At 36.4% G+C, this 23,907-nt stretch overlaps 1 protein-coding gene and 1 long non-coding RNA gene across 10 annotated transcripts in view; one reads left to right on the top strand and one right to left on the bottom strand.

Annotated features, from left to right (window-relative positions):
• The window catches only part of LOC129791393 (uncharacterized), a 55,229-nt gene extending 39,767 nt beyond the window's left edge, over nucleotides 1–15,462 (top strand). Inside the window, exon 2 of the long non-coding RNA XR_008750691.1 lies at nucleotides 15,009–15,462. This is a non-coding gene — a long non-coding RNA (uncharacterized LOC129791393). The remainder of the gene's footprint in view (nucleotides 1–15,008) is intronic.
• The window catches only part of LOC129791313 (kinesin-like protein CG14535), a 53,638-nt gene that overhangs the window by 13,620 nt on the left and 16,111 nt on the right, over nucleotides 1–23,907 (bottom strand). For 7 of the 9 annotated variants that reach the window (XM_055829413.1, XM_055829418.1, XM_055829420.1 and 4 more), the window contains 3 exons: nucleotides 21,119–21,248; nucleotides 20,936–20,969; nucleotides 18,656–19,299 (listed from right to left, as the gene is read on the bottom strand). In XM_055829413.1, the coding sequence (XP_055685388.1) occupies nucleotides 18,656–19,299; nucleotides 20,936–20,969; nucleotides 21,119–21,237 (797 nt within the window). In that variant the 5' untranslated portion in view covers nucleotides 21,238–21,248. Of the gene's footprint in view, nucleotides 1–6,086; nucleotides 6,849–9,272; nucleotides 9,802–18,655; nucleotides 19,300–20,935; nucleotides 20,970–21,118; nucleotides 21,249–23,907 lie in introns of those variants that run through there. The other 2 variants (XM_055829421.1, XM_055829422.1) reach the window with 2 other exon arrangements.

Here is a 23,907-nt window from a genome sequence, read left to right on the forward strand (position 1 = left end):
TATATACACAATTTCTGCTTTCCATAAATTTAAAACTTGTCAATGGGAGGCAGAAGGCAAATAAACACACGTAGTGGAAGAGAATATAGCAGCACCCCAATCGCCCGCCCCACTATCAATCCTTAAGGGGGGCGCCGGAGTGCCTTTCTTTCTCAACTCTCAGCACACCCGGGGGTTGCAAGAGGGGAACGGGAATGTGTGCTGAAGATATCGGAAGACTCCATTTCCTTCTCCCCGGTTTTGCATTCAAATGATAGCATCTGGGCCATATTTCACTTGTCACTGGGAATTATTAATACATCCCCGTCTTACCTCCCCGCGCTCACCCCCCAAGAACTCCTTTTGTCACAGGGAATTCCCATTCCGTCTTCTCCCCTCCCCCACCTATATAACCCCATCCACCTCAACCCCAGCTCTTGTGCGCACATACATATACCAAAAGGACCGTAAGGGAGTACCGCGCGTCTTGTGTCGCAGGTGTCATCATCACCGGGAGAGCAGGGACAGATGGGGAGCGAATTTCCGGTGTATTCCCACTCGGGGAGAGATCCTCCCATCTTTTTCGCACTTCTTTCTCACCACTTGTCACTCTTTTCACGCGGAAACCCACGTGGGAATTTCCGGAGCGCACCCACACCCCGGCTAGAGGAGGTTATTAATTCACAAGGGGCATTAATTAGCTTTAGGAAGTGATGACAAAATTGTATACGAGAAGGAACCGCATTAATTTAGAGAAGGTGCCTTGAAATTTGGGGCTCAATATGCTACAATGCGCTATTGTCACCTTGTGGCTAAGCTAGAATATTTATTCTCAATATATTTTGCTTTATTGTGTGTCAATGAGATATTATTTATGAGCCTACCAATAAATTAATATGCGATTATAAAATATGATTAAGATATCGAGAATTTATTGCTATAATTATATATATATATATAGTGTTCTGCCTGTTCTATTTGTTATATACTTAGATACTTTTAAGTGATTGGTATCTTATGTTATGAAGAACTAAAAAATCTTTTAACTAAAGCCATTTAATTTATTGATAAATTTATTATTTTAACGATCTCTTTAATGAACTTTTTTTTCAAGATATAGTTCATTGTAAAATATTTAGAATTAATTATTTAATTACAACGTCGTAGAGAAAGTAAAACAATTATGAAAATAAAATTACGAATTAATTTTACATTTGACTCAACAATTTTGAAACTCGTCTGATGATATTTTTTCATGAAAACTTTTTTTTTTAAATAAAATTTATAAGCCGTATTTTAAATAGAAAATTTTGCATAACTGAAAGACAAACTTTCAGCCGAGGGCATGGAAAATTAATACAATATTTTCCCTTTTTGACTACCAAACACCGTGTTAACGTGAGAGTGTCAGGCAGAAATCTCATTTTCACAGAAGTTGATCACTCACAGTACGATTTGGAGCCCATTTAGAATATGCTATGTATGGCTCATAAATATACATGCGGGCACAAAAAAAAATCCCTGAAAAGAGGAAACAAGAAAAATATTCCGTTCGAAGGAGAAGAGCTTTGAGTTTTAGCTTTTTTTTTCTACACAGAGTGTTGACATGACGAATGGGAAATTTATTCATAATCCACCAGCAATGTCCTCGCGACGAATGAGAGAAAAAATCCTGATTCACAAACAGAAATCATGTGAAAATTTTTCTCTCTTTGCGCTGCATTTACTCTGTCTATATGTAAATAGATTCGCTGGGGCTTAGTGGAGATGAAGAGAGGGCTTCTATGGAAAAATATGTTGATTTAATCTGATTTTACGGGGTGTAGGAGGGATGCGGGGGAGGGAGGAGGGTGTTGAATGCCCCGAGATCCATTCCTCCGGAGGAGACTTGGTAAAATGCTTCGGTATGTGGTTGAAAAAAAAATTGTCACAAAGATGTCATCAATTACGTTGCTAATCCTTCTTAGTGTTGCTATAAATTCCATCAGATTAAATAACCCCCTTGCACGCCTCATCTTGAGGGGTTATGGATTTAAATGACATTAAATCCAGCACCCCAATGGTACCGTAAATCACACGCAAGTTTCCACCAAAAAAAATTGCATAAACAATGGCTTTCACGGCAGGAAGTCGCCAAATTATGCTCAAAAGCTCCCCTTATGTTTTCCCAACGAGACTCCAAGATATATGTATACAACACAGTTCTGTACCAAAAGGGATGTGGAAACTTTAAGACAACAGTGTTCGTTGAACATTAAAATTTTTGCTTAAATTAAATGATTTAGAAGATTCAACAAAGTTTTCATTCGTTTTTTCTTTTATGATTTAGGGTTTTCATTCTTGAAATTAAGTTTTTAATTTACTTTTAACCCCAAATATAAAGTTTATTAACTAAAAAAAGAAATTTTCATTGTATTTAGAAACTGTTGCAGAAACTATTAAAATTATTAAAATAAATTCCTTCAATTTCGTCCTTCAACTACCAATAAATTGAGCAATCTCCCATAAATGTCATTTGGACAAATATAACCCAATTGCCCAAAAAAGGATCTCCCCATAAATTTACCATTAAAATTAAAACAAAAGCTTTTTTAATCATTCCAATAAAGTGTTACGGCACTCATTATACAATTAACAATATTTATTTTTTCAATATTAAATAATGTAAACTCCATAAATGGTTCATTTTGAATTCGCAGCGGACCATTTTGTGGTGTAATTAGTTTTCATTAATAAATAAACAATTGAATTATTTAATAAAAATTTATATATTATAGAGAGAATCCTCACTTGTCCCCAACATCAGCAATAATAGTGCGCCCATACAATGAGATGAATACTTTATGCTCCCACTTAACAGGACAATTAAATAATCATGGGTTGCAAATAAACAATATGTATGTATTTTTTATATATAGATATCTATATTGATTTATTATTTCCATTATAAAATCATCTATTTTGAATGTTATGTAAATAATGAGAAGGGAAAATATTATTTATTAATTAGTACGACGAATTTACCTTTTAGAAATGTCTGTAGGTAATATTTTACATTAGAATCCGTATATTACTTGTAATTTAATTCCTATAGACAAATTCTAAATATGTACGTATGTTTAAATGGGAGAATACCAGTGAAAATGAGCTAATTTCTGCTGACAATTCACAACACACATTATCAATAATGTATGGATCAATAGCTCCATTATGAGCTATGTTAACATAATGCTAATTGGTACAATAGAAAAGTATAAACATATAAATAAACTAAATTCATTTAGTCGTTAATTAGCTAATATTAGCTCCGCATGCAAAGCAGAACGGAGAACTTTCACAAAAGCCACAAACTTTCTAACATATTTTGCAAATATTATTTTAAATTATTATTGAAAGTTTCGTACATAGAGTTTTATTTTAATTACTCCTTGTACGACGTTTGGGGAATGTTAATAAAATTCTAAATGCCACCACTCAGAAGGAGCTGAGTGGGGAGAGCCAAAAAGCGAAAAGAACTTTAGCCCAGCTGCTCGCATTCGAATTCAAGAATGGTAGCAATATTAAACCAAATAACAGAGCAGAAACAGCATTTTCTACCCAATATCTGAGATGAATATTAAATGACTTGCCGATGCTTATATGGTACAAAAATGACGAAATACTTTTCCTTTAAGGATACAGCCACACCATCACTTTTTGGATGGAACACGATGGGAATCCCAGTTGGGTAACTCCCCAAAAGTGCTCCTCTATACACATACAGGGAAAAGCTCCCCTATGTTGGAGGCTTTTGCCAAAGAATGGCCGGAATATTTACCGGGTTTTGCCGTATTATGCCATTTTTATTTTGCTACTTTCGCATTGTACGCTGTTTACGTGAAATGAGTGTATAAGTGATCTATATATATTTGTTTCGTCTCACATTCTCTACACGAGAACATCCCCAAAAATACCCCGCACCACACTATAGGGGTTGCACACGTGGAATGTCACCCTCAAACTCTCAAAACATACGGCATGTCTATAATAATAATAATGACATTAATATGGACGAGAGGAATGATACTTCCAAAATTTAATTTATCTTTTTCCTCATGTCCCCTATTTATTTATATTTTGTGCATATTGCTACATCTTCAAAAGAGATCCTTTTTCCATATAGAATGAATAGTTTACAGGAAAATTTTCAAGAAAATAGAGATAGAAAATGAAATTAAAGAATTAGTGGTTAAGGAGTTTATTCATTTCTGTATGAGACATCCTTCTTATTAGAGAAACAAATAAAAGATACAATTTGAGAAAGAATGAGAAGACTTCTCATCTACCAGCTGGGAAAAATTAGCTTAAAAACGCAAATTATGACATCAGCAGTACGTATTTTACATCTTTCTATACTCAGAAACGAATAAACTCCTTTTCATGTCTCACAAGATAGTATTTAAATCTGATTGAAGAATTTAACGACTGTTTAAAGTTGAAGTAGTTTTTTGATCGGAGACTGTCAATGAAAACGCACGTCTTAACGCTTTCAGCGACTTTTCGGTTTATTTAAAATCATCATCAGGCTTTCAGCTGTGCGACACCGTTATACAAATAAAACGAAGAATATTATTATTAGTATTAGAATCTATTCATTTTTTTTTTCTTATTCTTTGTTTTACTAAAAGTTACATTATAAAAAAATAAATCTCAAAACATTATGAAAGTTAAGAAAACTATAAAACAAAAAGGTATCTGTTTACCATATTCCTACCCTATATTTTTTTCTAATTTCCTTAACAAACATAACCCCGGTCTCCCTTACAAAAGCAATTATTTATTTAAAAAAGAAAATATTTTTTGTGATGAAATAATTAAATTTTGAAGGTTTCGTATTGTTTCTCTTCTTTTTACATACCTCTCCCTATTACAAATATGTGCCGTGTTAAAACTTTTCTTTTTTTATTTTGAAAAACTTGTTCGTAAGATGCAAAGAAAAGAAATGTTTGTTCAAATTGCGGCAGAAAGTTTACAAAAGTAGGTATACCATACAAATTTAACTCGTGTAACCTTCCCATTCATTCAGAAAAAAAATGAAGGAGTCACATTCAAATTTCATTTTTCATCTTACAGAAGAAAAATCCTTAGAGAAAAAAAACGTATCCCATGTGAGACAGAAAAAAGGAGTGACGCACCTGAAAGGGACACATTGAGAAATCTGTAGGAAGCATGAAAAAAAAATTGGTTAACTCCTTGAATTTACGGATGAGAGAAGCTGATGTGTGTGGACGTTTTTCTTGGAGAATCAAAATACTCAGAGGGTTTGTAAGGCATTTTCATGAGGGGAAAAATGGCTTCGTTGTGGAAATGGAAAAGTTGACGGCGAAAAGAAGAAAAATTGCACAAGAGGAAAAAGTTCATTTGTTCAGTTTGGTACGTGTTCGCCGCCAGTTGGCACGTGATTGGGCTTCAAATTCAAATCCCACCACCAAACTGACATTCGTATAAGCCAAAACTTTATTTACTCCCACACCCCCCCCTGCTGAGATGGGGGGACTTTCCCCCACAAAGTTGCCCCCATCGTACCCCCAAAATTGGTTGCAGGAAGCTTTTTCGGTCTGGGAATTTTTGCAGAAAGCGGAAACTAATGAAGTCAATACAGCAGAAAAGTCAGGCATAAGAGTGGGTGGGAAAATGTGGAGCGTGTGGAGAACTCTTTTTGCGGTCTGGTTGAGATCCTTTGTAATGAGATACATGTCGGGATTAAGTTGTAATCACTTTGTAGGGGTTTTCACGTGGATTTTTTTTTGTTGGAAAAGCGGAAAAGGATTTATTTGTATAAATGAAAAGGATGAGCTTTGAGCTTTTTTAATGTAAATTTTGTAATGAATGTTTTTTCAATTTGTAATATATGGGAAAACATAGAAAATTCTCGAGAACGAATAAACTCATTTTCAAATAGTTTTCATCTTATATTAAGTGGAAAGTTTAGGAGAAAATTTTAGAAAATATTGCTGTAAAAACGCTAAAATCACAATGTTATTATGAAAATATTTCTCAGTAGTTTAGAGCTTTGCATAAATTCGCATAAATAATTATGTAAATTGAAAGGAAACATTTTGGATTACCTCTTTGTAGTGGACATGTTTATATATCGCGGTGCTATCTGCTACAAAGTTAGTGTTTGTTCCATCCGATTTCACGGCATCAACCACGATTGGGCTGCTGGGTGGATGATTCCTGTGGCCGGGAGTGGCATAATGTTTTTGTGAAATACAGGAGAGGGATGTCTCCCACCCAAAATTGACACCACCCACATGCACGTCTCACTCAATCCACAGCATTAACCACCATTCGGGGTACATGGAATAATCATTCGCAAACGATCGAGAGCTGGGCAAATTGAAATGGTCACTCAACGTGCGGTTATTGATCACAGAGAAGTAATTTTGAAGCTTCCGAAATTCACTCGGGATATGTCCTTAAACAGCCTTCCGGATGGTAGCACGAAATTGGCAGTTTTTTTCGCCATACATACACTTTTCGTCACGTCCCGCAAAAAATCGCACCACCAGACTATTCCATTTAATTTTGGTCTACGACGCTGAATATGTTGAGCAAATAAAATAATCAATGACACTTGAAACACCCCCGCACTTGCCTTTCAATCAATTCGCGTGACTTTCCACCACCCCCGCTCAAAATGAGCTCTTCGGGGTTTTGCCGTTCGTTTCCATTTCAATTTTCGGCAAATGTTCCAAATCTCATCACATTGTTTCACTGGGATTTTTAGCTGGTTATTTTTTTCTATATTATTTGTTCTTTGGGGAAACACTCACACACATAGAGAAAATACCTCCCTCGCAAATTATTTCCTCACATTAAGCTTTCTGTTTGAATTCCATTAATAGAAAAAGAAGTTATGATTTGTAGAAATCATTGTGGGGCACATAATTCATCAAATTATTGTTCATTTTCTTTTTTTTCGTACAAGAATTCGTTATTGTGTCATTTTAAGGTTCTAAAAAATAAAATACGTCTGTATGTTAATTAAAAATTAAATTTAAGGCTTAATCCAATTCCAAAGGCGATCCTTCTTAAAAAAAAAAAGCAAAATTCTTCATAATAATTAATTAACATTGATGTGCAATACCTAATTTTATCTAAAATTCAATACATTTTCCGCTGGAATTTCAATTAAATCATTCCACAATATTAAGTTGGAATGTAAATTCCATTATAAAGCACCTCACATGGTGAAACCGTGAGCAATAACAATGATGAATTGAATGCCCCATGAAATGCAGGAAAATTGAAACATAGAAGAATTTTTTCTTTTCCCATTTACAATGGGGAGAGAGTGGATTGAAAATTAATTACACGAATGTGGGTATATAAATGAGGGCGATAAGGGGTGGGTGTTTAGGGGAAGAAAAAAGTGTGTGCGTGACGCATTAATGCGTTTTGATTTCATGGCGAAAAGTGCGGGATTCCAAGGAGAAATATTTGTATGGAAATCGGATGTGAAAACTCGCCTTTTCCCTCATTTATATCACAGCAAGACCCATACAGTGAGGTGCTTGCCTGCCATCCACCTAATTTGAATACCACAGTCGCACCCACGCGGTATAGTTCACAAACCACCCCCATGTGCGCCCCCTCCTCCCTCCCGCTAAAAGAGATTGATGAAATTTAGTGAAATTTTTATCGAATAAATGGGAAAATTCTGTGGTTAAATTGTAAAGGTTTTTGCCCTATGCATATGTATGCATTGTAGGTAGCTCTACATTTAATTTATGCACGTCAAATGAAAATATACTTTTTCCCTGTTCAATTTGATAAAGGTAGGTTGGGATCTATCTCTACCCTTTGACATCCACGAAAATGTACGCATCTGTTGCACATTCAATTAAATAAATATTTGAGATGAATTAAATTCCGTCCCATTGATCCCCATCACTGATATTATTATTATTGAATTCACCACCGAATTGAAAATCCACCCCAACCCTCAGATGTGGCTTTTGACTGGAGGGAGAAAATCACACAGAGAGGGTGGATTTACTTTTCTTCTTGCTCACAGGGTTTTCTCACAATTTTCCCTTTGATGTGGCTATAAAGTGAATTATTGATGTTTCTGCGGGAATCCCAAGGATGGGATTTATCTTGGCACTTCTTGCACTTCCACCGCACTTGGTGGTTTCGTTGTGACTGCCATTGGAGAATATGCGGGAAGATGCGACGGAGATTCTTGGGCACACAGAGTAATGCAAGTTGTGCAAGAAGTGTGTGTGTGTGGCTGCGACAGAAGAGGGAATGATAATATGGCAATGATTGAATGTATAATATGAGGAGGATATGCATATGGTTTGGCTTATCCATTTAACCACAGCCAATCGTTCACTTTAGCCCATTGAGGCGCAAGAAAGAGATGCGGATAAATTGTTGAAAGACAAACCATTAGCACCGCCGATTAATGGCCATAACTACAGGCGCGTGGCAGAAACTGAAGCACAAAATAAACTCTTAATTTTTTTCTTTTTATAAACAAATCATCTTTTGAAGAGAACTTCTGTAGCATTCTTCGTAATTAATTAAAAGAAAAATTGAAAATTTTTAATTAAATTTTATCGAAAAGTTCTTTTTAATTTTTATGGCTGTTGGATTCCATCAGGATCCATCCAAAAATGTTTAAAAATGTTTTTGTAAAAGATCTTTTTGTCTAACCATAATTCAATATTTCTTTGTGGTTATAGTTACGTTAAAGATACAAAAAGTCCTTAAAAATATTTTAGTACATTGAAATTGAGAAATGAAATTCTATATAATTCTTTTCTTTGTTCTAATCTACAAAATTTTATTATTAAAATTTTCAAAACAGTTAAGAATCTTATTTAACTTAAACTAAAATAGTTTTTTTTCAAAATTAAACAGCATTTTCCAATAATTTAAAAAAAATGTCAAAATATTTAAACAAAACTATTAGTAAAATGCGAATTAGAATTATTTCACGATTTTTGTCTCGATTTTTAATATTTTTATATTAATATAAAAAAATTTAATAATAATTAATTCTTCTCAATTCTTTTTTCTTTTTCATTTAATAAATGAATTTTGTGCAAAAATTTCCACCACTCGCCTGTGTTTTGACACAATAATATGTTGATGATCAGTGGTAAAAGATTTGTTTATCCAATATCATTTCAATTTTGTATTAATACCCATAAAATGACACCGCAAATATATATTGAGGAATTGCAATGCACATTTCTTCATATATAATACAGCAAATAATATTCAATTAAGATAAATACATCTTGCACTCGGCACAAGATCCATTTAGCAGGCAGCTATTAAATAAATATTGGAGCTCTCCGAGCAAAAGGAATATTTTATACCTCCGCACCACTCTTCCCGGCCAATTGAGGGCCAAAAAGAAGATTATTCTTGCGGGATAAATTCCGCGAATCACTTTCAAGTTATTGTTGGTTTATTGTTGAATTTTAGTTATTGTTTCGGGTTAATGGATTCTCTCTCTATCCAATAAGTTTAATTGGTTTTTGAGTGTTTTTTTATTGTACAAAAAAACCACACTGAAATTCCTACAGCACTATCAGTCTATGAATGATGCAAAAACACTGTTCATTATTGAATGGATTAATTTGTGTTGTTGAGAGTTTTTTGTCCACAGATCACATTAAAAGAATTTCTCTATGAAACAAACACCCAAAAAAAAAGTTATGTTGTGTCTACAAGAGGAAGGATACAAAAATGCACCACGAGGATGTGTTTGAGGACGAAGCATGAAATAGATGCTTCGCGCACGCCGTTCTACGGTGAACTGAAGACCGTAGCCGGTGTTGAATGAACACCAACGACTGTTGAGCAACGTGACGGCATGAAAATTGGGGAAATTCTCACTGTGAGAGAAGGAAAATATATATAGGGAGAGAGTTCCGTGTAGGCGCAGTCAGGAAAATTCCGCTCTCTGAGAGAACGGCTGGCCTATTCCATAGGGAACATTTTCCAATGTGATGGTTTTTCAATGAGAGAAAAAAACCCCAAAACGGGAAGTGACGTCGACTCCGCAAAGAAGTGGTCTCTCCGTCAACCCTCCTACACATGTGCCGGATGAGCATGTGGAATGTCCGGGGTTGAAAAGAATGCCGGAGTTCTCCGTTTGACGGTGGGGGGTGGCTCAATTGAGGAGTTATTTATCACCCCAGAAGCCATTGAATGAACCAAAAAAAAGAGAAGGATAATAATCAAGTTAGGGAGTTGATTGGGGAGAAATTGCGACCCCATGGGCAAATGCAGCCCTAAAGCGAAATCAATAATAAGGAGCAATCCTCACCTTTTACCACTAACAAACCTAAAACGATAACATAAATTTTCACCTTTTTTTTTGCAATCATTTGCCCCTAAATCGTGCCACTAAATGTACAAATAAATAAATCTGTGACCTCTAGAATAATTTTCATTTAAAAATTAAAATTAGACTTCAAATGAGAGGAATTTTCATTAAACAAGAAAATGTTCAACATTCACCTAAGAAGTAAAGTTAATTTTATACCAAAATTCTTGAACTTTACAGCAAGAACTTGATCCTAAACTCAAGGTATTTATCTCTCTTAAATTTCCATTTTGTTATCCCTTGTTTGTGAGTGTTGATGAAAGATTCTTCAACTAATTGGGTCAATTTGTTCGCCCCGAGAATAACTTTCCCGCAAATACCCTCGGGGTGGGTAGGTTGGTAGCCTTCCTTGCCAAAGAACAAGGACCGACGTTAGTCTCTTGTTTACCTTTAATGTTATACAACCTCTTGTTTTTATTCCCCAATCAATTCATTGTGTAAAAAATGGCAAAAAAGGTGGATGGTTAAAAAATAGAATTGTTTTCTGCGGAGAAAATTGTTTGCCCAACTAATTTGCCACAATCAGACGGTGAGCTTTGGAAAATGGTGGAAAGTAATCATTCCAAAGAGAAGCGATAATTCTGAAGGGAAAATATCCAGAGAGAGAGACAATGGGTGTGCTGTATCGGCATGCTCTGGATGGAGATTCATCCGGAAGATTGTGGTTGATACAGACAACACTCTTATGCATATATTTATTGTGCTTAAGGAGACACCACAAAGCAGCTGTTGTAGCTGCGGGCGTTTTGTCGTTTTGTGTGCGAATCAGATGAAAATGGTCTCGGTACTTTTACCCCCCAAACCACCCTTCTGATTGTCTCTTTTGATGCTTTAATTTTCAAATAAACCTCGAGTGCTATACAGGGGTGAACTATTGCTGATTTTGTTGTGCAGCTACCATTCATGAAAGCCCTACTTTCACCATATAGATTGCTTTCAATTGAAAATTATCAAGGGGTGAAAATTTCTCTAATTCATACAATCAAACATTTGCAAGTCAAAGGTTTTTTGCAAGCTTTTCTAAAAGCTCCCATGTAGTCAAAAGCTTTGGAAAAAGTTTGACGATGGATTGATCATTGCTTTTTGATTCAGATTAAACTGAGAGAGAATAATAATAATAAAGCCCCCAGAGTAAGCATATTGACAAATTCCATAGATTTTGAGATGGTAAATTTGGTAGCAAAACTAATCCTCCTGTGTGAATTGATAAGCCCCCTTTGTGACAGATTTTGAAGCACTAAATGGAGTCTCATTGAGAAGTATACAGCAGAAGAGATTTGAGGTCACATCTGGCCACAATTGAGACTTCACTCACGGAACTACAGAGAGATTTCCTTATTTGCCCTCAATGTGTGCAAAATGTTTATGGGACACCCATTCATGGGAGGACGAGTAAGAGATTTGTCTTCATGTTTAGTTCGGTTTCCTTTTGGGAATACTGCCAAGCAACACTTAAGGGAAGGGATGAGGGTTGGTTAAAAGTGCAAGTAGTCGGATGATTCTCAAGTATTCTGGGACAATAAAATAATTATACATTAAAATTGCGTAAAGAAGAATAATTCAGAACAGGGATTGTGCATTTTCGCATAACCGCTCTCTGCCGGATTGAGGGATTCCCGTGGGATCTGCGGGGGTGCGGCCACCCTTCGTTCATTAACGCACATCTCAACGGCAAAATGGTGTGTGGTTAATAATGGCACATTTAGATGAGTGGCTAGTTGTAGGATTATTCGCTCATTTCCTGTGTGTCTCCTCTTGTGGCATCCAAAATGCAGAGTTGGGTGGAATTGAGATGGAAAACTTGTACGGGGGTTGTGGGAGAGAGGCATACAGAGAGATAAATTTTCACCACACACAGCTCTCCTCCCTCTCACCCCCCTTTGCCGAAAAAGGTCATCCACTATACTCAAATTTTGTACATAGCACCATTTTCCATGTGGAACATATGCAATGACTACATAATGGCAATGCGGGACACAATTTACTTTATTTAAATGAGCTCGATGACACTGAAAATGTGTCTGCCGTCACTGTTTAAGGGGTTTTAATTGAATTTATTATACGTGTTTTCCACACACGAGTAAAATTCTTCGTGGTTTCCGCTTTTGCCGCGCACAGCAAAAGAAATGCCGTAAACAATAATTGAACATGAGGGAAAATTTACAACGCCATCGCCACTTGCAAGAATTGGCTCCACAATGGGAAAATTGCTTTGGAGCATATCGAAAGAAAATGTATATTGAATTAAATTTATTTTGTACAATTTCTCTTATTGCTCAATGGAATTGTCTTCTAAACTTTATGGGAAGTTATTCAATTTATTTTAGTTCCTATCTTGTATCTTATTTCTATGTTAATATGTTTATGTTGCCCGTATTTCTCAAACATTTGAATATTCAGATCTATTGGAATTTTATTGGATTTAGATTATCGATCCTATACAATCAATCCTATTAATTCATAGAGATTTTTTTGCTAGAAGAATTAAACTTTCTTCCATTCTAAGTTCTCGAGTTTTTTTTTTAAATAAAAAAAAGTTTTTCTATGCTTTTCAAGCTTTAATGTGTTTTGAATATTTTTTATTAAATGTTTAAAGAGATATTTCTGAAGGTTAGACCTTAATTAAAATTAAACCTCTAAATTACTTAATTTCGATTTTAGGAATTCTAACAGCAAGAATTAAGTTTACTACAAAATTTTTAAATATTTGAATATAATAAAAAAACAAAAGGTGATTATCAGGCGAATATTCGGAATATTTTAGCGAATCGTTCGAATCTTGACGAAAAATCAGACTTGACAAATATTCTGAATCTTGACGAATAATCCTAATCTCGATGAATAATCCGAATTTTGACGAATAGTTCAAAACGTCTTAACATTAATCCGAATCTTGACGAATAATTCGAAGATTTTCGTTCAGATAAACACCCCTTACAAAAAAAATAATTTCTCCCCCAAAATTTCTCTTGATCTTGTGAAAGATTTACAGAAAAAAATAAACTAATTCTGTGATATCATTTCTTCCGAGTAATTAATCAAATCCCGTCGATTTTTTCTTGCAAAAAATCTCTGCATATATATTTTCACCCCCAAATCCTCACGCACATCACGAGGGGCCTAGAAGTGTGCTGTAATTAGTCCTCAATGAGGTTCTAGCGTGTCATGCTGCTCGTCTTTACTTGAATATTATTTGCTTGAAGAGACTGTGTGCAACTTTCACCCGTCAGATTGTTTGTTTAATTAAATATCCTTCTTCTCCCCAAATGTGCGAATGCCAGAAATCTCCGGAAGAGGTGGGAGGTGTCAAGTATGCAGAGGAGGGTGGAACACCCACGCACCTCAAGTAGCTATTCTATGTGAATTGCAACCGTAAAAGATGAGTATTTTGAAACACTCTATTTGAAAATATTCCCACCACACTGAATGACAAAGTGAAATTGCTCTTGACGTGTACTTAAAGTTCGCCCATATGTTTGTACATATAAGGATCTGGGATTTAATTAAATCACTCCTGAGGAATTTTTGAGTCCCATATTTTGGGTGTTTCGCGATGGAATTTTTTATATTTTGTGTCTATTTGGTGCATGATAATGAATTTTTTGGGTTTTGTATGAAATTCCTCAAATTCCACATTTAAATTCCGTTTTGCCATTTTATTTATTTTTTCCACTGTCGTGAATTTCACCCGCCATGGTTCCTCCTCTAATGCGGCTTGTTCGACACACCCGTTGACACTTTATTAGAGTATCGCCCCGACAAGACTTTGAGATGTATAAATATCCGAGGAAGTAAAAAAGAACTCTGTTTGGTATTTTTGTGGAGCGAGATGAGCCCTCATTCCCAACAACTATGCTCATCCCATTTTTTTTTCTATGAGGGATTTTCTAGCCTCCACACCACATTATTCACAGTGCTCATTGACTGTCTGTTCCTAAAATGCCGTAGTTTATAATTTTGAAGTGGAAATTGGATTTTTGTCATTTTCACCACCAGTTAACACAACAAAGTCATGTTAAGAGCATGGCCTGCGGAAGAGTGAAAAATTAGTTGGCGTGTGACTAATTGCACAACCAAGAGTTTTCCAGCCTTTCTACTAATTATAATATGAGATGAGAATGTGCGCCTTCCTAAATGTTCTACCTCATCTCATGCACATCTCTCCGGGGAATTGAATGAAAACATCAGTGCGAGGGAGGAGGGCGCAAATTTTCACTCTTGAAAAACAAATTTCTCACTTGATTGAGTGTTTAGGAGGGAATTTTATTTTTGGACAATTTCAGAGATTCTTTTTATGGGAAAACTTCGCTTCACCTCCATCCCCCTATATGCGCTCTCCTTGATACTTTTCCCTGCCTTTTTTTCTTCTTATTCTCACCAGCCGTATCTGTGTGCGTTTCACTTTAGCACCCTCCCTTACAAAAAAAAAAACTTCCCATGCCCATTTACACACAACTCCCGCACCCAAGGAAATCCTGAAGCATTTTATATGTGCGGAGCTGGATGAAGGTGAATACAGGGAAAAGTGTAGTAAATATTTTACGCACCACTTAGTCATAATTCCCTCTGAATGTCTTATGTTGGGTGATTACAAGACTTCTTATATCTTGCGTTATTTTTTCTTCTTTTTGGTCAGATTTAACATCGCCCTTCTTTTGAGAGAAATCCCACCCAAAGTGATGCGCTATGTGGCATGAAGTGTGACAGGAGAAATAGTAATTTTCACGGATACAAGAAGAAAATTCTGCTCTTCTCACAGATAATCTCTAAGGTTTCCCGGAAAATTCTTCTTTATACGAGAAAGCAAACAAAGAGACGGACGAGTTCATGATGAAAGACGAGAAAATCTATCAAAGGGTTTCTGCACACACTGTGTCCATCTTCTTAAGTGAAACAGAATCAAGGGATTACTCAATTTATTAGAGACTGGAAAATAAATCTTGAGTCCTTAATTAAATGCAACGTCTTAATAAAATTAAATGACCATTTGAAATCTTTCTTGACCTCCCCGATGAAGGATTAAAGTCCTAAGAATTGTTTTTTTTATTGAGCTTAAATTGAATAAAAGCTCTTGATGGTAAAGTGGAAAATATTTTAAATTCTTTTATTTGAATTTTATCATTTTCTTCAGATTTATAATACCATCAAATGTTAGCGAAAATACAACAGAAGAGTGTTAAAGAATTATTCTCTCAAACTCAGCTAAGAGATTATTTGATTCAACATTGTCTTTAGTTGGTAATTTTTCTTTTTAATTTCTTCCTCAAGAGAAACAGGAGATAAAAACTAAAGCACAAAACTTTGAAAAAAATAAATAAAAATATAATAAATCTCCTGGCAAAATGAGTCACGTACAGGTGATAATTTCTCGAGCAAACCATCCGGAAATTAAGAATCAATTATATCTTCTTGGCACAAAAATCGTCCCCTGCAATATTTTAGGCTATACTTTTCGAGGGGCCAAATGAAGGTGGTCCAGATGGGAGAAAAATGTCAGGACACCACCAGATTGTGGGTGGCAGTGTCGTCTGCACTTTTCTCCCCATATATGTATATGTTTAATATATTATGTAACTTCTGGAGCACCTTCTCACACTTTGTGGCATGGATGGAAACACACTGAGAAAGAGAGATGGATGGTTGGTCTCTGGAGGAATTTTCCGAAATAAATCTTATGATTTCAGCATTTTATTTCATTTTGACTGTTTCTGGATTTATATTACAGCACGCCACAGCTGTCCCGAATGTGTCTTTAGTTTCACTCCTATGTAAGTTTCAAATACAATAACACTGTGCGAGATGAGGGACCGAGTGCTTATGCGGGGAGCAAGTCCAAGTTTTTCTCCTCAACCATTTATACGAGGGCCTTTTCGTGTATTTGGCTGAAAGGAGCTACTTATCTCCACCCCCGCCCCCCGCCCCGCATTTCTACAGAATTTTCCCGGGATTAAATGCATCGCAAAGGGAACAACAGTCAAGCACATGGGGGGAGGGGAGAAAGCCCAAAAATGAGAAGAGATTTTCGACAAGTATGTCTGAATTTTAATTTAGTGTCACACTTGACAATTTTAGCCTGTGCTGCGTGGATTGGGGATAAACTCATGAGGGAAGACGTGAGCAAGGAGACAAGTGGTCCCTTCAAAATTTCATGACGATCCCCAAACAGTCGAAACGTGTTTAATTGCTCTCCGGGCTGATTCATGATGACAACGACACCAAACAAGAAGCACCCTGGCGTGGTACTTCCTATTCCCCCCCTTAGCCATCCAAGAGAGCTGGATGGAACAGGTGAAAATTTATTACTTCCACTATGGGCTGAAGGTCAATGAGAAACTTGGTACGAAAGAGGTGGAAGCTTCCCTTCTACAGAGACTCAGCCAGCATGGCTCACCATTATTGATTTAATGACTCTGGAGCCGATAAATTTAACCCACCATCACCCTTTTCCACAAAATTTTGCCAATGTGTAGCGCAAAAAGTGACCGGACCGCTGGATTATGTCCATAAAGACTACTATGTAATATGTAGGTAGATAGCTATGTATAAAGCTTACGTATAGAAAAAAAAAGAAAAAAATCTAATCTTTAATACTAAATTAAATCTTGAGATAAATAAAATATTTAATCCAAAATCGAGTTTTTGAGTCCTTTTAAGGAACAATTTAAATATTTAGAATATTTCTTAAATAATAATGAATATTTATAATTTTTCTAAAAATAGTTCAATATGTATTCTCTAAATTTTTAAGGGAATAATAGAGCAGAGTAAGATATTAAGTTGAATTCACTACTAAATCCATAGCTTAGTTCGTTTCTTAGGCCCAGGACAAAGTTCATAAAACTAAACTTTAATTTAATTTTTAAACTTGAATTAAGATATTCTTAAGTTTTTGGTGTTTTAGGAAAATTCCTTCCTAGGAGTTATGCCTCAGATAGTTGCAAAGAAGAGTCAGTTATAGATAAGTGAAAGAAAATTGTTGAAAAAAGAGAATTCTCCTGCATAAAAATCCACATGATCACCAATATCAGACGATTGACGATTCCCAAACAAAGACACAATTGACCACTGAGGAAGACGCACAGAAGCGTCGAAAGCTTTGGCCCTAAAATTGAAAGGATGTGTTTGGGTTGACCTACCGTCCCTTGGCTGACGCAATCGGAAGGAATTTTCCTAAAACACCAAAAACTTAAAACATCCCGTCAGTTTCCACTGGAGTAAGATATTCTTAGATTAAAAGTATTAAAGTTAAATTTAAGACCTAAGTTATTAGGGTTTTAAAGTTAGTTCCAGTTGAAAAGGAACTGAACGCATTTTTATGATTTTTTTTACCAATTTCTATGCTCGATAGTCGTATAATATAAGAATATTCAAAAAAAAATGTTTAGATACGATTCAGCTTAGCCTAACATTAAAAGCTTAAAAAAACTTATACCCGACTTAAAAAGCATAAGTGTTTAAAAAACTTGGTCCTAGCTTAAGAAACTTAAGCCTAGCTTTAAAATTTAGGCCTAGCTTAACAAACTTAGTCTTAGCCTAAAAACGCTTAAACCTAACTTTAAAAACTTAGGCCTTGCATAGGAAATTTAGTCCCAGCTTCAGACAACTTAAGCTGACTTAAACTTATGACAAACCTTTAGGAGTAATTCATTAAAGAAAATCATTAAATAAATTCCCAAAATTAGCAAACTTGAGATCATCGCACAAAAATAGCTCAACAAGACATCCTGACACATTTAAGGTGTTCAGGCATTTTATCATTTTATCATGGGTATGTTTGGCAGCCATAAAGCCACTGACCCTTCATCGTAGTGCAAACTGACCCCAATGTTGGTGCGCAAGAGAGATATACCCCACACCACCACCGCTGCTTTGTGGAATATCATCATTTCGGATGGGACTTTTATCCTTATATGTGTACGCCCCGTGTGCTTTGGACAATGTAATAATGAAAATCCCATCCCATGTCTTATCTCTGCGGTCGGACTGCGTTGACATCGCAAAACACTTTGATTTCATTTTATGGAAGGCAATTAAATGCCAGCAAGTGGCCGACATTTATTAGCAGTAAATCATGTTCTCAATCCCAAACACAACATTCTGGACGATTCCATGCTTGGCACATGATTAAATTGACTCTCTCTTTGTACCCAACTTCTGTATATATCTTGGCTTGGATTAATCATCACCTTCCAAGACCGGGTGCGTTAATCGATTCTGTCGCTTCTTATTATTGCATCGAAATGTATTTTATGTAAATAGGAGGAGAAGTTACTAATTTCATACCTCACTGCTTGGCTGCTGCTTGTGCTGTGGCTCTCCAGGTGTGGACCAATACGTCCGGTGCTGCGGTACTCAAACTTGTGGCCAACACTGTTGAAGATGCAACTAAGCTCCACCGGTTCTGGCGTTAGATTCCCACCCACTGGATCAATACGTCCAACATTATCCTTCCGGCTCACATCCCTCGGGGGTGCCTTGATACGTGGTTTGGGTGGGGGACGAGCATCTGTGGGTGGTGGGGTGTCAATGACTTCATAGAGTGGTTGTCGGGGCTCTGCAAAAATGCCCCTTTGACTGGCAATAATGGCCATGAGTTGTCGCTGTTGCATTGAGATGCTCAAATGGGGAGCCATGTGAGGTGGCCCATTCACAGTGGATGACACCTTGTCCTCCCACCCACTTCCTGAACCACCGGGTACACCTTCAAAAGTTGTCTGACTCAACAGGTGCTTCTCGTAGATGTTACTCAGGAGATTCATGCCATTCCTTGGATGAATAAAAGTCTGCTGCTGCACCGCTGGAATGGCAACCCTCATGGGGCTACTACCGCCCTCCATCATCCGGACCCTCGCCTGTGGTTGCTGATGCACCGCAATGTGCTGCACAGTTGGTCGCTTGAGGGCTTGTCGTGGTCGATGGACGGAAGCCTGCGGGAAGAAGAGAATCCACACGTTCAGGCAACCCAATTAGTCATGAAATATGAATGGAAAAACCCTATATGTATAAAGGAAAGATCCAATTTCTAAGGCTAAACAATTTCTTCTTCATTCAAACATCCCACCAAACGCATTCCATACGAATTCCCGTGAAAGACCATAAAATAGCATGACATCCCCACGCTCAAAAGAATGGATATTAAAGAGCTAAAGGCAGTGGAGTCAGAAGCCCAAGCATCTCTTTGATGAGTGTCGATGTCAAAATAAACGGCTCGCTATGAGAATGAATTTCCACGAAGTTTCCCCACACCCCCCGGAGTACGTCCATTGCGAGGAAATTTCTACAGAAAGGCAATTAAATAAACATTGTTTGCCACTCTTGTCAGTTTGTTGATCTCACCCAGAAATCCCTCATCTTTAATGAAAAGGCTCTGCATTTTATTAATTTTCATACGAATAAAGTATAATTGAATTAGCTGGAAGAGGGGCTATATTTTAACAGGTATGTATATTCTTTTGTGAAGGAAGGTATTTTTAAGGTCTTTTTTATTTAAATTAATAATTTTAAGTCTTTTTAAATTGTTTTCTCACGAAAGTTCTTCACAAAAATATTTTTTTTTAAACTTAAGGATATTTCTTAGTCTTCTTCAGTTATTATTTAAAATTAAAGATCCTTCATTGGGTCTATAAAAAAATTAAATTAAATTGTCCTTAAATATCGTTTAATCTTAAAATTATACCCAAATCCTGAAATAAAAAACTTTAGAAGATTTTAAACATTTTTTAAATAAATAAAAGAAAAATTAAAATATTTATGCAAAATAAGTACTCTAATGTCGCAATGACAAACCCCGTCGACTCATCACTGTGCAATGCAGAATGTAATTTGTCAAGAGTGGGCTACATTTGAGCAAATCAGATGGCACGTCCTGAGGGGGTGGGCTATATGGAGGTGTTTCCGGTTAATTTCGGTCTTGTTTCCTGACACTTCCGTCACCAGGAAATCGCATAAAGCAATAACTCCGAGCCCGAGATTACACTTAAATGCAATGTGCGACGGGGTTGGGATGTTAAGACACAATTTCCCATTCCTGCACACACACCCCCCCAACCCCCTCAGAAACGTGGCTCCCTTTGAGTCGGAATTTGCCAAATTTACTCTCCAACTCGTGTATGGGGTAATATTTCTCGTAATATATAAGAATTCCATTGAAGGAGCAGGGGAAAAGAGAGTAAAAGACAAATGTAAATGAATTTAATTGCACAAGCGAGGGGGGTGAAGAGGTTTATGCTACGGACAGGCGAGTTTTATGTAGTTTTCATAAATTTAATTCAAATCCATTGCCATCAAAAAATTTACGACGCAAACTTGAGCCGCGATGCGGCAAATTACTTTTTGTCGCTCTAATTGCATCTGAAAGTCCCCATTTGGGGTACGCCAATTTAAATTCTACATCTATATGTACAATCGAAATGATTGCGGGATGTTTCTCTGTGGGGAGAAGGGTTGAAGGAAGAAAAAAATAAGAAAATACAAAAGGGGTGGGTTGTAATTTGCGGTTAATTAATTTTAACGATGATGATTTCTAATTAATGCGAAGAAAAAAGAATTTCGTATAATACTCACAAATACTTGTGCTGGCTCTTGAAATTCCACGGAACTGTTGAAAAAGAGAAAGAAAAAATTTTCTTATGTTTTTTGGACGGTTAGAAAATTATTATGCAGAAAGTTTCTTTTCTGGTTTAAACTTGCGAGGGAAAATTTCTCTTTCAGATGGTGCTCATGGCAAAGAAAGCAAAGCTTCCCTACCTCTGATCCGAGTGTGTCTCGGGTGAAAGTGTCCGTACTGCAGCATAGTGCCTCTGCTGTGGGCGCTTTCGGGCAATTTTTGAATTTTCCTGCACATTCCTTCCGCTTTTCCTCTCCATATGGCCAAAATCTGCGGAAGAAAAGTCCAAAAAGTTGATGAACTATTAATATCAGATTTATGGCTTTGCTGCAACGGCAAAATAAACTCCTCAATAAATCATTTTGCATGGTGCTTTGAAAACCTCATCCTCATCTTTCATCACTCGCCAATGAATCAACGATGCGCGAGGGCATTAATGTTGCCTCAATTGAATCATAATCGTAAGCATAAATCTGCCTTTACACACACACACACCAAGGGGCTCCCAACTAGCTTTTCCCATTCCAGCACCCCTTGCGGCTGTACTCCATCCACCATAGAGTAAGAAGAAATTCAAAACCAAAAGCAAACTCCCCGCAAAATCGCGTGAGCACACAACTTCTCGATCTTGTTTCAATAATTCTCACAGTCTTGATATTTGACACCACAAACCCTCTTGAGACATAAATCCAGCGCAAAAATTAAACATTTTCTTCCTTTTTTTTCTCTCTACTCCTCCAAGTCGGGGCAGGAAACCTCACACGCATCATGTCTGTGTGGTCTCTTGTTACAAAATTGTCGAATTGTAGCAACAAATTGCATCTTTAATTGGTTGTTCTGTCGCATTGATTTCCACTGCATGACTTTGAGTGCCCCATTAATGCGCTATATGAGAAATTTTCAAGGGGAAATACACAAAAAGGCTTACTTTGAGTACCTCTTCGCGATATCTTAGAAAACATCATGCGTGGGGGGACTCTGTGAGAGGATAAAATACAAGAGAAACTCAACATGTTCGACAGGGTTTAGTTTGAAAAATATTTTACCATTTGCTACTTGGGGAGAAGCTTTAAAAGTTGATAAAAAATTACATATAAAGATTCAGGAAAAAAATTGAGAAAAGTATGCAAATGTCACGTTACATGTCATGACAGCATTATCGGACATTTTAGGCATAGAGAAATGTTTTTTTTTATCTTCATGTATATTTTATCAGGATAATGAGTAATTGATCAGTGACTAAAACGGAACATATTCCTGATCAAATGCATATTTTTTTACCAAAATTCTAATTTTCTGATCAAAAGATTTCCAAGAAATCGTTCAAATTTCAAGAATTTCCTCTGAAATTTAAACAATTTCATGGATTTCTTGTTCACTGAATAGAATCGAAAATCCTCTTTAATCGCTTGACCAATCATAATTCAAAATGTTCCATGCAAAAATTCCATCCATGTACCCCCTTGTTCCATCGCGTGACAATTTAAAAGACTTCCACAAAAGTCCTTTAGTTCGCAGAAGACATGCACGCTGAACTGAGAAAAACAACACGTCTAAGTTGTTTACAAAAGATAAATTTCTTCAAAAATTGCTTATCAAACTTTTAAATTAAGATATTAAGGTCAATGCATTTTGGGTGATATTTTCATTCGAGTCTCAACCACATTTTACCTGTTTGCGATAAACTCTTCCGACCATTTTCAGCGACCGCGCGCGATTGTATTTTACATTGAATGCACTTTCGCATCATTTTAATTAATAAAGTCCATTCATGGCGGTGTATGCTTATCAGAGATCACCGCCGTGAAAATATATTTCAATTTACATCTCATTTAGGTTGGAGAATTTCATAAAGTCGGTGCACCGAGCCGAGGAATTTGATATTTTCTTCAACTCTGCTTTATGGCCTTTTTTCACCTCCACTTACAAAAGCATTTTATTAATAACGATGTACAAAATGTACTTTACATGATGTTTATTTATAGGAGGGCACTTTTTGTCACGCTCCGAGGGAATTTTCATGTTACATACGAGCAAATACGCGGTGGATTCTCATGGTTTGCCCAGGGAGGAAGAATGGCATAAAATGATCATCTAACAGTCAAGACTCTTTTTTTTTGCCTCATTCCTACTTCCCTCTATATGTGGAAAAGTCAATCTTGGATTTATTTCCATCCAGAGAGCTTCGAGGGAGAAAATCTTGCATATGGGGAAACTGTAGGAAAATTGAAAGAGATGTTTTTGTTGGGAAAATAATCAGGTAAATTGCATTTTTGGGATTTCCGTATATGTCGCCGTTCTTATAACAATGCAAGAATGTGTTTTGTTCCCGAAAGCAAAAAGAGGGGATTATTTATTATTCATTGATGACAAAAGTTTAAGAAGAAAGGCATGTGGGATGAAGAAAATACATACTATGAAGACTTTGAAGCACAATAAGATTGAGTAGATTCCATCATTCTCTCTTCCTCAATCGAAAAACTTTGCCATTTCCATCATCGTTTATGATATTTTGTATGTATATGCATGACGATATGGAATTTATGTGAAATAGAAGGTCGACTGTAGAGAGATTATATCTCGATGGGGTCCCGAAAGAAGTCAAAATGCAGTGATGAAAGACAAACAAACATATCGCGTGATTTTTTCGTGATATATTTATTTACTTATCACGCTTCTGATGATTTTTCCATTCGCCAAGAGCTGCGAGGAGAGGATGTCTCTTGACTGATGGATCTTGCCTTGGGATCAAATCTAAAACACGTACTGCAGAGTGACAAGTTATTGACATTCAACTGTGATTTCTCCTTATCATTACCCAAAATCATCCCTTTTCCCTCGCCCCATAAGGGCTTAGGAATTTGAAGAAGAAAAAAAATATGCACGATATCACCCAATCAATCCCCCCCGTGTGAGACAGGTGACGAAT

The sequence above is a fragment of the Lutzomyia longipalpis genome, chromosome 2 (assembly GCF_024334085.1).
Source record: "Lutzomyia longipalpis isolate SR_M1_2022 chromosome 2, ASM2433408v1".
NCBI lineage: Eukaryota > Metazoa > Arthropoda > Insecta > Diptera > Psychodidae > Lutzomyia > Lutzomyia longipalpis.